This window comes from Bufo bufo, chromosome 11, assembly GCF_905171765.1.
Source record: "Bufo bufo chromosome 11, aBufBuf1.1, whole genome shotgun sequence".
NCBI lineage: Eukaryota > Metazoa > Chordata > Amphibia > Anura > Bufonidae > Bufo > Bufo bufo.
This window is the reverse complement of record NC_053399.1, coordinates 48,791,567-48,805,402: the sequence shown is the minus strand read 5'-3', so window position 1 is coordinate 48,805,402 and position 13,836 is coordinate 48,791,567. Positions and strand designations below refer to the sequence as shown.

The 13,836-nt window shown below is 41.7% G+C and overlaps 1 protein-coding gene across 1 annotated transcript in view; it reads left to right on the top strand.

The window, feature by feature from the left end:
• The window catches only part of RYR3 (ryanodine receptor 3), a 734,312-nt gene that overhangs the window by 687,132 nt on the left and 33,344 nt on the right, over positions 1–13,836 (top strand). Inside the window, exons 96-97 of the mRNA XM_040412592.1 lie at positions 2,630–2,672; positions 12,547–12,674. Of these exons, the coding sequence (XP_040268526.1) occupies positions 2,630–2,672; positions 12,547–12,674 (171 nt within the window). The remainder of the gene's footprint in view (positions 1–2,629; positions 2,673–12,546; positions 12,675–13,836) is intronic.

The following is a 13,836-nucleotide window of genomic DNA, read 5'->3' as shown; positions in this document are numbered from 1 at the left end:
CCCAGCATCCCTGTAGGGCCGGTGGAGAGATCTCGGTCCCATCTCCACCTGCCATATGGGTTTCCCCCCAGGACCAGTCTATGAGGTCCCCTACCTCTGTAGCTGGTACTGAAGCAGGGGATACTTCAGTCGGGTCTTCACAGAACACCTCCACAATATCCTTCCAGCTGAAGGGCTCTGGACCTGGGTCTGACACTCTGCTCTCTCGCTGAGCCCTCTCAATGGAGTGGAAGAGATCTCGGTAGTCCTGCTCCAGTTCCCACTCCAGGGTTGCTAGGTGAGCCAGGTCTTTCTCTACCTCATGGGGGTCATCCCAATCCAGCCTAGCCTCCCTCTCGTAGAAGATGTTCTGAAGTCTGGACTGTGCAGGGCTCCCGAAGTCAGGCTCTGCAAAGGACTCCCATAACAAGCCCGGACCATAAAACTCTTCTCCCTCTGGCTTGACATGCTCAGCTGCCCAGGGGGAATGTTGAATGACATGCCACCTTAGGGCCTGGTAAGCGTCCTCTAGCCAAAGCTCCTTACATACCAGGCTCTGGAGCACTGTTACCCAGTCATCCAGTGGCTGCTCTCCCAAGAGACCCATCCGCTTTGCCACACGCTTCTGTAGCTGCCCCTCAAAACTGGGGAGACTCTCACCTCGCCGCCGCTGGGCATTTTTCAGGGCATCATACCAGACTTCCTTTCTGTCTGCATCCCTGTAGTCTGCGGCTGCCTCCTCCTCATCGTCATAGAACGCTGTCTGAAGACTAGCCGATTCCATCCTGCTGTAGCCAGGGGCGCTGTACGGATACTAGTGTTGCCCTCAATATACTCCACGAACGGTGTCTCCGAGCTGCTTCTCCTCACACTAGGATGCCATCCCACTGCTTGCCACCAAATGTAATGGATCTCCTAGCACCCCGACCGGGTACCTCCGTCGATAGATGCTCCTGGTGCTTTCCGAGGACTCCAAGCACTCCACTAGACACCGTACGCACTGCAGACCCCATGAACCGACGAAGCTTGGTTGAGGTCTCACCGTCTCCTACCCACCCTGGACCTACGACAAGGCTCCAGGCTCCAGTGGGTGAACCTCTCCTAAAACCAGAGAGCCGGAACAGCTCTTAAAAGAGCTAGTAGTTATAGCCAGGGGAGTATAGCAAATCTCCCAGCATATAGCAATCCCCAGCGTCGATCAGTTACCCAAACATCAGCCTCAACATGATGAAGGATAAAACAGGCACTTTATTGAGGGCTACCCGCCCGTATTTATGCAGGTCCCCATCTGGTGGACACGCCCCTAGGGGACCAGAAGGAAGACTGTGACACAGGACAGATACGTAGCAACTCAGGATACACAGACACAACACATCCCCACAATGCATCATGGTTTCCTCCTCTCTGCCCTGGAGACACCCGAGGAGCAATTCAATTATCTCTCAGGACAAAGGGAAATCGCCAATACACATGTGGAGACAACAGGACAGAAATCACCACCCAAACACACAATGTCACACCCCCACAGCAAACACAGACATTTAACATATCCTAGATAGCTCAAGTCTGAGTGCATATCATTAGGTGAATGGCACTCAGAATACACAAATACAATAAAATTAGCTATCTGGGTACCCTCACATAACAAAATACAATTCCACAGACAGCTGTGCGGCCGGTCTGTCTTCTCCTTTAAAGTTAGTATGGGCCATAATCCTGAGGCAAGAGGCTGGTAAACAGGCCTCTCCAAAACCCAGTGGCGAGGTTGGTTTCGCCACAGTCATGTTATTAGCTCAGTAAGTAAAATCCAGGTGACAGTGTCCCTTTAAGCGTTTTTGAAATCAGCTGCAGAAAAAAAAACGACCATGTGCACATGGTTCTTTTTTTACGTTTAAGTCGATACAGGGCTGTTGATGGTATTTTGAATTTGGGTTATGCAGTGGCAAACGCCCATGTTCTGTTGCTAAATGGGCACCAGCTTTTCAATGAAAAAAAATAAAATAAAATCCCCTCCACATATTTGGTGTCACTGCATCAGTAACGAACTGCACTGGACAGTTATCGTCTGAATTATCCCATACTGTGAATGCAGGGAAAAAAACAATGCTAAAAGTGCTGCTTTTTGCTTATTCTCCACAACAAAAAAATGAATAAAATGCAAATAAAAAAAATTATGTAGCCCAGAATGGTAACAATGAAAGATACAAGTTGTCATGCAAAAATTACATACATCTCTGTAGACCGAAAAATTAAAAGTTAAATCTCTTGGAAGGCCACGATGAAAAAATTAAATAAAACTGCTTGGTCACTAAGGAGTGATTATGTTCTTTAGCCCTTTACCTTTTAACGGGCAGCCTGCAGAGAGAAAGTTTATATGAGACAAAGATATATTTCACACACACAGCAAGTAGATGAAAATGTGTACATCTTATATATAATCTGTAGGATTGGTGAAAACGCACATTTGGATGCATATGTGCTGTATATGCAGCTGGCATATTTGCTGATTGTGATGACTTTCAGTAGTGCAGCTCTCCCCTAAGACCTGCAGCTGTCGCTGAGGCATTACACGGGTCTATTTTGTGATTTCATCATGATTCTGTGCTGCAGGTGGCGTGAATAATGTGACATTTTATTACTCTGTTTCTAGGTCTTTTCCTAATAATTACTGGGATAAATTTGTTAAGAGGAAGGTAAGCTGTGAATCATGGGTGTACATGTGCTGGGGGGAATCCATAATGCTCCTCATTAGGTTATCATGTGTGTACAGTACTAAGTATAATATCCCACATGTAAATACCTGGATGCTAATATGCAAACATTATCTCATTGTATTGTTGCTTGTCTATGCTTTTATTCTTCTAAGTACTGCATAACGTTACTCAAAGCAGCCATAAACCTCCCACTATATGCATTGTGCCGGGGCTTAGATGAGGCACTTGCCGGATTTCAGGCATGCAGGCTTATTTTCTGCTTTCAGTTGTCTGAGCAATTCCACATTTTAATCTGAGTGCAACATCTAGTAGCTAAGTTTCCATGGATATTAAGTCTTATGGAAGAGATGCTAAGTCCCAGCTGAGCACTAGGTGAATTTACTGTACGAAACGCTGCCTGCAATCTGCACCTCAGTGTTACAACCTTTGGCTATAACAAGACGGGAAATGAACATTATGAATGCCGGTTAATATGTTGTACTCACTAAGATGGGGGCTGTAGAAGGGGAATGTGCACAGAAGTGTCTTCACATTTATAATCTATAGAAGAACTGCTATTTCAGGCCATAAGCATTGAAAAGACATTTACATAATGGTTTATAACTAGTTACAAGAATATGCTGTCCTATTTAGATTGTCTCAGAATGACGATTTATAACCTGTGTATAGGAGACATATGCATTCACGTTAGGAGATATGCATTCAAATAATATTGGACTGCTGGATACAGCAAAGTGATGTACTCTGCAATTTTTGCCATTCCTGTAGACTTAGAATGAAACAGCAATGCACATGTTTAAAGGGAACCTGTCATCAACTTTATGCTGTCCATACTAAGAGCAGAATAAAGAAGAGACAGGTGAGTAGATTTCAGCGGTCTGTCATTTATAAGTTAAAACTAAGTGGTTGCCAAGAACCAACATCACAAACATTGCAGACTGGGCCTGGAAAAGAGTCCCGGCCACCTGAGAAGAGTCCTGGTTATTCATGAAGTCCTGCTCTCCTGCTGATGACTGACCGTCTTCTACCTAGTTTTCTCCCTTTCTCTCTAGGAGAGAACTGCCAATCATCAGCAGATGGGCGAGAGAGCAGGAGATATGAATAACCAGGACTCTTCTCAGGTAGATTTGACTCTTTTCAAGGCCTGGGATGCAATGATTAAGATGCTGGTTCTCAGCAACTTGTTATTTTTAGCTCATGAGTGACACACCGCTGAAATCAGCATTTCTGTCACTATTTTATGCTGCCCTCAGTGAGATCAGCATAAAGTTGATGACAGGTTTCCTTTAAAAGCGGATGTTCCATCTTACAGATTGGTGGCATATCACTAGGATTTGACAATGTCAGATAGGTACAGGTCTGCACCTATACCCAGAACGGGACCCAAAGTAAGTGGAAAGCGAATGCACATGCGTGGCCACCCTCCATTAATTTCTATAAGTTTATGGACTTGTGCGGTGCGCTTTCAAGTTGTTTCTACAGAACATAGCCGAGCCTGCTCATTTGACTATTTTCAGGACTCCAACAGAAATTATTACACAGTACACCGAACATGCTCCACCTTTGGAGGCCCGTTTTGGAGTTAGGTGATGGTCTCAAAGGTGGGACCAGCAACTATCCAACTTTGATGACATATCCTAGTGATGCCACCAATCTCTAATATAACACAACCCCTTTGACAACACACCATTCAAAAATGGCACATGGGACCCCAGTTCTCGTAATGGACACACACTGGTTAGACACACACTGATCAAATACTTATGACCTATGTAATAAGTTGTCATTCTTGGGCTACCTCTTTAACCCCTTAAGGACCAGTGCAGTACATGTACAGCGGACTGATCGGGTGGGTGCCGGAGCTGCGCCCTCCCGATCAGCGGCACGGACCCGGCAGTCACTGACAGCCGAGTCCCTGCTGCATACTCCGGCATCAGTGAAAACACAGATGCCAGCGTGTTAACCGCTGGTATGCCGAGGTCAAAGCTGACTGCGGCATGCAGAGGGTTCGCGGAGGGTACAAGTACCCTCCGCTTCCCCATCGGGTCCCCGCGTTGCAGTGGCGGGGACCGGATGGCAGAGAAGACAAGCCCAGTGCCTTCTATAGGCATCGGAACTTGCCTTCTACGGAAGCCTGTGATATCCAGCCCAATACAGGTTGTATTGTAATGCATTGCAGAGGGGATCAGACCCCAGAAGTTGAAATCATAGAGTGGGACAAAAAAAAAAGTTAAAAAAAGTAAATAAATAAATAAATAAAAAAGTGTTTTTCATAAAAAATTAAATAAAGTTTCAAGTAAAAAAAAAAAAAGAAAACTAGACATATTGGGCATTTCTGAGTCCATAACTACCGGCTCTACAAAAATATCACATGATCCATCCCCTCACCCGAACGCTATAGAATAAATTAAATAAAAACTGTGCTAAAACAATCTTTTTTTGTCAGATGGGGTCTTTTTTTTTGGAGTTTCTACTCTAGGGGTGCATCAGGGGGTCTTCAAATATGACATGGCAACTTAAAGTTATCCCAGTGAAATCTGCCTTCCAAAAACCGTATGACATTCCTTTCCTTCTGCACCCTGCTGTGTGCCCGTACAGCACTTTACGACCACATATGGGGTGTTTCTGTAAACTACAGAATCAGGGTAATAAATATTGAGTTTTGTTTGACGGTTAACCCTTGCTTTCTTACTGGAAAAAATTGATTAAAATGGAAAATCTGCCAAAAAGTGAAATTCTGAAATTTCATTTACATTTCCTTTAATTCTTGTGAAACACCTAAAGGGTTAAAAAAAAATTGTAAAATCAGTTTTGAATACCTTAAAGGGATGTAGTTTCTAAAATGGGGCCATTTATGGGTGGTTTTTATTATGTAAGCCCCACAAAGTGACTTCAGACCTGAACTGGTCCTTAAAAATTGGGTTTTGGAAATTTTCTTCAAAATTTTAAAGGGACACTGACAGGCCCAAAAAGCATATTTAGGTATATATATGACAGTACAGGTCTTATAAAGTGTATTAGAAACATCTAAGTATCCCCCCTGTCCACCTTATAACTACAGTAAAATGAAGTTTTATAACCTGCTTGAATCGGGTTCAATCTGCCCAAGGGGCGGTGTTTCATCTCAACTTGCGCCCAGCCAGCCTCGCCACAACTGCCGTTTGAACGCGGCGCCCAGCTCATCAATATTCACTTCGCTGGGCGGCTACTAGTGTCCCCGGCCATCTTCAGCGCATGCGCCCGGCACCCTCACTGGCCGGGATCGCATCGATGCCGCATCGATCGCATCGATGCCGATGCAGCCTCTGCTTTATGCGCATGCGCCGGGCACAGTTCAGAGCAGCGCTTCAGAGTAGCCGCCCAGCGAAGTGAATATTGATGAGCTGGGCGGCGCTTTAAACGGAAGTTGTGGCGAGGCTGGCAGGGCGCAAGTTGAGATGAAACACCGCCCCTTGGGCAGATTGAAGGCGATTCAAGCAGGTTATAAAACTTCATTTTACTGTATTTATAAGGTGGACAGGGGGGATACTTAGATGATTCTAATATACTTTATAAGACCTGTACTGTCATATATATACCTAAATATGCTTTTTGGGCCTGTCAGTGTCCCTTTAAGATTTGCTTCTAAACTTCTAAGCCTTCTAAAGTCCCAGAAAAAAGAAAATGTCATCTACAAAATGATCCAAACATGAAGTAGACATATGGGAAATGTAAATGTAGTAGCTATTTTAGGAGGTACCACTATCTGTTTTAAAGCAGAGAAATTGAATTTTTGAAAATTGAGAATAAAAATGAAATATTTTGACTCAAATTTACCACTGTCATGAAGTACAATATGAAGTACAATGTATGACGAGAAAACAATCTCAGAATGGCTTGGATAAGTAAAAGTGTTTTAAAGTTATCACTACATAAAATGAAAGATGTCAGATTTGCAAAAAATGGCCTGGTCCTTAACACCTTTGGGATTTAGGACGTACCGGTACGCCATGTTTGCCAAGTCCTTAAGGACCCAGGACGTACCGGTACGTCCTAACTTTAAAACGGCATTGCAGCGTGGCGGGAGTTAATCGCAACAGGATGTCCGCTGAAATCATTCAGCGGGCATCCTGTCACAACGCCAGGGGGGTCATGTGACCCCCCCTGCATCGGCGATCGCCGCAAACCGTAGGTCAATTCAGACCTGCGGTTTGCGGTTTTACCTTATCAGGCGGGCGGTGGTGCCATCGGGTCCCCATGCGGCTGTAGGGTGGACCCGATGGCATGGAAGGCAGCGCGATGCCTTCCTGAGGCATTGCCGCTGCCTTCCTGTGACGTGCCTGTGAGATCCAGCCCCCTGGATCTCACAGGCCGGAAGCTGTATGAGTAATATACACAGTATTACTCAACACAGCCAATGCATTCCAATACAGAAGTATTGGAATGCATTGTAAAGGGGATTAGACCCCCAAAAGTTCAATTCCCAAAGTGGGACAAAAAATAAAGTGACAAAAAGTTGAAAAAATAAAGTTTTCCCCCCCAAAAATTAAAAGTTTCAAGTAGAAATAAACAAAAACGTCATTTCCCCAAATAAAGTAAAAAAATATTGGTAAAAAATAGGGGGGAAAAAAAATGTATACATATTAGGTATCGCCATGTCCGTATCGACCGGCTCTATAAACATATCACATGACCTAACCCCTCAGATGAACACCGTTAAAAATAAAAACTGTGCTAAATAAACCATTTTTTTTGTCACCTTACATTACAAAAAGTACAACAGCAAGCGATCAAAAAGGCGTTTGCTCACCAAAATAGTACCAATCTAATGGTCACCTCATCCCGCAAAAAATGTGCCCCTACCTGAGACAATCGCCCAAAAAATAAAAAAACTATGGCTCAGAATATGGAGACACTAAAACATAATTTTTTTTGTTTTAAAAAAGCTTTTATTGTGTAAAACTTACATAAATAAAAAAAAAAGTATACATATTCGGTATCGCCGCGTCCGTATTGACCGGCTCTATAAAAATATCACATGACCTAACCCCTGAGATGAACACCATAAAAAATAAAAACTGTGCTAAATAAACAATTTTTTGTCACCTTACATCACAAAAAGTGTAATAGCAAGTGATCAGAAAGTCATATGTACAAAATGATATTATTGTGTAAAACTTACATAAATAAAAAAAAGTATACATATTAGGTATCGCAGCGTCCGTAATAACTTTCTCTATAAAAATATCACATGACCTAACCCCTCAGGTGAATACCGTAATTTTTTAAAAATAAAAACGGTGTAAAAAAAGCTATTTTTTGTCACCTTACATCACAAAAAGTGTAATAGCAAGCGATTAAAATGTCACACGCACCCCAAAATAGTGCCAATAAAACCGTCATCTCATCCCGCAAAAATTATACTCTACCCAAGGTAATCGCCCAAAAACTGAAAAAATTATGGCTCTCAGACTATGGAAACACTAAAACATGATTTTTTTTGCTTCAAAAATTAAATCATTGTGTAAAACTTACATAAATAAAAAAAAAGTATACATATTAGGTATCGCAGCGTCCGTGACAACCTGGTTTATAAAAATATCACATGATCTAACCTGTCAGACTAATGTTGTAAATAAGAAAAAATAAAAACTGTGCCAAAACAGCTTTTTCTTGTTACCTTGCCTCACAAAAAGTGTAATATAGAGCAACCAAAAATCATATGTACCCCAAACTAGTACCAGCAATACTGCCACCCTATCCCGTAGTTTCTAAAATGGGGTCACTTTTTGGGAGTTTCTACTCTAGGGGTGCATCAGGGGGGCTTTAAATGGGACATGGTGTCAAAAAAAACAGTCCAGCAAAACCTGCCTTCCAAAAACCGTATGGCATTCCTTTCCTTCTGTGCCCGTACAGCAGTTTACGACCACATATGGGGTGTTTCTGTAAACTACAGAATCAGGGCCATAAATACTGAGTTTGGTTTGGCTGTTAACCCTTGCTTTGTAACTGGAAAAAAAATTATTAAAATGGAAAATCTGCCAAAAATTTGAAATTTTGAAATTGTATCTCTATTTTCCATTAATTCTTGTGAACACCTAAAGGGTTAACAAAGTTTGTAAAATCAGTTTTGAATACCTTGAGGGGAGTAGTTTATAGAATGGGGTCATTTTTGGGTGGTTTCTATTATGTAAGCCTCGCAAAGTGACTTCAGACCTGAACTGGTCCCTAAAAATTGGGTTTTTGAAAATTTCTGAAAAATTTCAAGATTTGCTTCTAAACTTCTAAGCCTTCTAACGTCCTCAAAAAATAAAATATCATTCCTAAAATGATCCAAACATGAAGTAGACATATAGGGAATGTAAAGTAATAATATTTTTGGAGGTATTACTATGTATTATATAAGTAGAGAAATTGAAACTTGGAAATTTACAATTTTATTTTATTTTTTGGTAAATTTGGTATTTTTTATAAATAAAAATTACTTTTTTTGACTTTATTTTACCAGTGTCATGAAGTACAATATGTGACAAAATAAACTGTCTCAGAATGGCCTGGATAAGTCAAAGCGTTTTTAAAGTTATCAGCACTTAAAGTGACACTGAACAGATTTGCAAAAAATGGCCTGGTCCTTAAGGTGAAATAGGGCTGAGTCCTTAAGGGGTTCTCCGGGAATTAGGAAAATGAAAATACTTAAATATTACTTTATTATTAATATATTCCTAAATACCTTCATTAGTTATAATGGCTTGTTTTGACTAGGGAGCAATAATTAGAAGAAACAAAATGGCCACATTCCTATAAAGTTCTTATAATCTGTATTCAGGATCATGACCCCTGACAAGTAGGAGAGGAGTCACAAGTACGGGGGCCCCATAACCCTCAGGGCCCCCCAAAGTGGAATGGATGGGGATGCGCATTTCCACTCCATTCATCTCTGTGAGAGTCTCTGTAACTCCCATAGAGATAATTGGAGCAGCAGTGCACATGCCTGAGCTCCCACTCCATCAATTTGAGGAGGCTCCAACTGGTATGGGGTCCCCATTATCATGATTGGTGTGTGTTCCAGCAGTAGGACCCCCACTGATCTAATAGTTAGTCTTTCCTGTGGATAGGTTATAACTCCTCACAACCGGAATACACCATTGTATACCTCTATGTATATAGCAGCTGTCCATCAATAAAAAGGGGGACGGCAGGAGGAGAGGTGGGGGAGCTCTGGACTTGTGGATACAGCAGACACAACTGAGACTGCAGTATTCTGCTTTAGCTGAACAGCACATGTTATATTTATACCATTTGGTATAATAACCCTGCAAAACCTGTAACTATAATATGCCTACCTAAAATAGGACAGCATAAGCCAGTCTGTGTTGAATATTTTATTCCAAAAAAAGTTCGCACATTTTTGTGTTTTTCTTTGCATGGGTTTATCAGCAGCATCCCGATGTTACAAAAGCTGTGACTTCTGACAGCAAAACCAGATTTATTAGGCTCTGGCAAACTACTGTACTTTCCTTTCCCAGTATTCATATGGCAGGAATAGTGCAGCCTGGAGGGGTACTCTTCCATCAAAAATCCCAGAAACCTCCAACTAGAAGTCAGTGGGATCCATCAGGATATGTTGGGATCTGCTGCAGCTCAATTATGAATGGAAGCTGTGACTTTTTACTATGAACCTGCTTTAGAACATTCCTGTTGATGTTTTCAAAGGGACTTTACTAGAAATGATTTACCAGTTATAAATGTAAATTCTCCCGTGTCACTGAAATTAATATCTGTAATTAGAGCTTTCTGCTAAGAGCTGGCATGAAGATTTTCACGTCCACTCTCTTCCTTTGTCATTTAGCTGCATGTTTGCTTTGCATAGTGTCGTCTTTGCTGTAACTGCTCTTCTGTAAATCCCTGGAGTCTTTCTGTGTACCGTCTTTAAGCTGATAATGCCCGCCAACATCCTTAATAAGCTTTCATCTCACTTAGGGCTTCACTTGTGCACTGGTAAATGAAATATATTATGTTTTAATTGTTCTTCTCCAGATTCCCTGCTTTCTACTCTTGCTCGGTTGTCTTTGTAAAATAACTTGTAATTTACTTCCATACATACCATATTATGTCATACACTGAACAAGCCCTAAGGAGCGAAACTATTCAAAGTTTTGACAAAAATAATACAAATATGTCTACTTATATTTGGAAGTTAAAGAGGTTGTCCGGGTTCCGAGCTGAACCCGGACATACCCATAATTTCACCCAGGCAGCCCCCCTGATGGATCGCGCAGGGCACGGGCTCTTTTATTTACAATAACACAGTGCCGGGCAGAGGCTTCCACCCAGCAGTGCATTCGGTGACGTCACCGGCTCTGATGGGCGAGCTTTAGCCCATCAGTGCCGGTGACGTCACCGGGCTCACTGCTGGGCGGAAGCCTCCGCCTGGCAGCCCTAAGGAGAGCCCGGTTCGTCACCGGAACTCTAGAAAATGCCTTTGACCTGCGCGATTTAGCCCAGGGCAAAGGAGAGCATCGGAGCATGTACTGCTCTGATGCACAAGTCAGGGGGGCTGCCTGGGTAAAAATGGGGATATGTCCGGGTTCAACTCTGAACCCGGGCAACCCCTTTAAAGGGTATGTGCAAAGGGACATTTTTATTTTTGCAGTCGCTGTATTAAGGGATAACAATATTTTTTTAAATTGGTTCCTTTTAAACACTTTGCTTTGTCTGTCTTTTGAAGCATGCATGTCTTCTCATATATTGCAAGTAGGGATGAGCGACCTTCTGTTTTCAAGTACACAGATGGGGTTATCTAAGAACTCAGTTATGGATTCCGCTACCAAGGACCATAAGTTATGATCCGTGGCAGCGGAATCCATAACAGAATTCTTAGATATCCTGAACCTTGTACGCCGAACTTGAAAACAGAAGTTCGCTCAACACTAATTGAAAGTTTTTTAGTCCTGTTCTTAATCAAATCTGTCAGACGAGCTCTCTAATGGCTGTTGCCCCTCTCTCTACTCTTCTGAACGCAAATCTACAACCAACCAAATAAACCATCAGAGATCCTGTCTGATAGATTTCAGACTGAACAGTGTATGAGAATATACACAGGCTGCAGAAGACAAGTGGAGCAGCATGTTTAATAAGGAAAAACAAGAAAATATGTTTTTTATATCTCAAGAGCAATAACCAGGTTTTGTGCCATAGCCTTTAAAAGCAAGGGGGAAGGTCATTCCCCTCAAACCAGGGTTGTCAACCACAGTTCTTTTTTCTTATACAGTTCATCAAAAAATCATGGACAGCCATGATTTTTTATGGACAAATTGGAAAATCATAAAGAATGATAAAGATTATAAATAACAGGTCTAGCTCCATATAAGAACTCATTACCAGCATATGCTGGAAACTGTAAAATAATAATAATTACCTCCAGAATAACTTGCTCAAGTACCACTACCCTAAAAAAAAAAAAATCATGGTTATGTCTATTTTTTTCATTGACACAAGAAAAAAAAGTATTTTATTTTTACAGCCTGTTCAGGAAATTCTGGACATTTGGCAACCGTGCCTCAAACTCTGTAGGAAATCATCAGCTAAAGATCCCACCACCCTAGTCTTTCTTACAGGGAGCCCTCAGATTCAAAGATTAAGAAGAAGTTTGGTCCATCCATTGCATCAGTGCGGAGGGCTGTGTTACACGTGCTCTCCACAGACCACTATATACTTGTCCCACTCTCAAATGTGGTCGGTAGGATGACCTTTATGGGGAAAGTTACGTTTGTCAACACACATTCAGCTTCAAGCCAAAGCCACCTATTGCACATACACACAATTCTTTGCTACCGTTTTCAGTGTAGATTTATATGATGTCTTTTTGATTTAGGTTATCAATAAATATGGAGACTTATATGGAGCTGACAGAATTGCTGAACTCCTGGGACTTGACAAAAATGCCTTGGACTTCAGCCCAGTGGAAAAGACCAAAACAGAAGAGGGATCCCTTGTATCATGGTGAGCGCTGTACTAGAGAATCTTTACCTGAAGAATCAATTTTCCAGCACAAGTTCCATAAAAGCGTCACAGCTCCTGTTAATTGTATTGTGTTGTTTGTCATTGCTTGTACCTCATCTGACACACAAATCTTTATTAGTCATTAGTTCAAGCAGTGGCGCTGGTGACGGTAGCTCCTCAAACTTACCGGCTGCTGTCAGAGTCCATCCAGCTTACAATGTACACATGCCGCTAATTTACATATAGTCATTAGCCTTGGGATCAGACACATTTAAACGGTTTGCATAATGTTGACCTTGAGGTGACATTCTGGAAAGAAATCTCCATATTATTTAAAAGTGAACTTTTCATCTGTTGAAGTGAGCGGGGCTTTTATTTTTTTCCTGTCTCCTGCAGTGATCATAATGATTCAAGACATCAATAAAAACTCCTAATTATGAAAACCTGTAAAAAAAAAATGCTCCAGGCACTAAATATCTGAATCACTAGTGTTTTGTAACATGTAATATTTGAACTACCATTATTTTAGCAGCACAGCCTAAAACGAGGAGGTCAATAAGCAGATATGTAGATGACCTTTTCTGTGGATAAGTTATCAAAATTAAAAGTCGCTGTATTACGAGATAATATTTTTTGAATAGTTTTTTAATCACTTTGTCTTCTGTAGCATGCATATGCTCTGGTATCTGTAAGGTCTTAGGGGAAGATTTATCAAAACTAGGGTAAAAGAAATCTGGCTTAGTTGCCTATATCAACCAATCAGATCCCATCTTTCATTTTTCGGGGCTCCTTTGGAAAATGAAAAGATGGAATCTGATTAGTTGCAATGGACAATTAAGCCAGTTTTCTTTTACACCAGTTCTGATAAATCTTCCCCTAAGACCTTACAGATAGCAGAGCTCTGTACTACTATGTCAGGAGGACTTTGTCTGCCACTACATATCTCTCTAATGGAGATATTCAGTAGCACAGTGTGGAAAGGAAATTCCACAGTTTCTCTTGTATGTGTTTGTGAGGGAATGAAAAGCCTCATGAGATTGGAGACATGCACTTCTACTGATACCCTGCAACATGGAGCCGTGATACAACCATGTGTATGAGGTCTAAACTGTTGTACACATAAGGCTTATGCACACGGCCATACGTATTTTGCGGTCTGCAA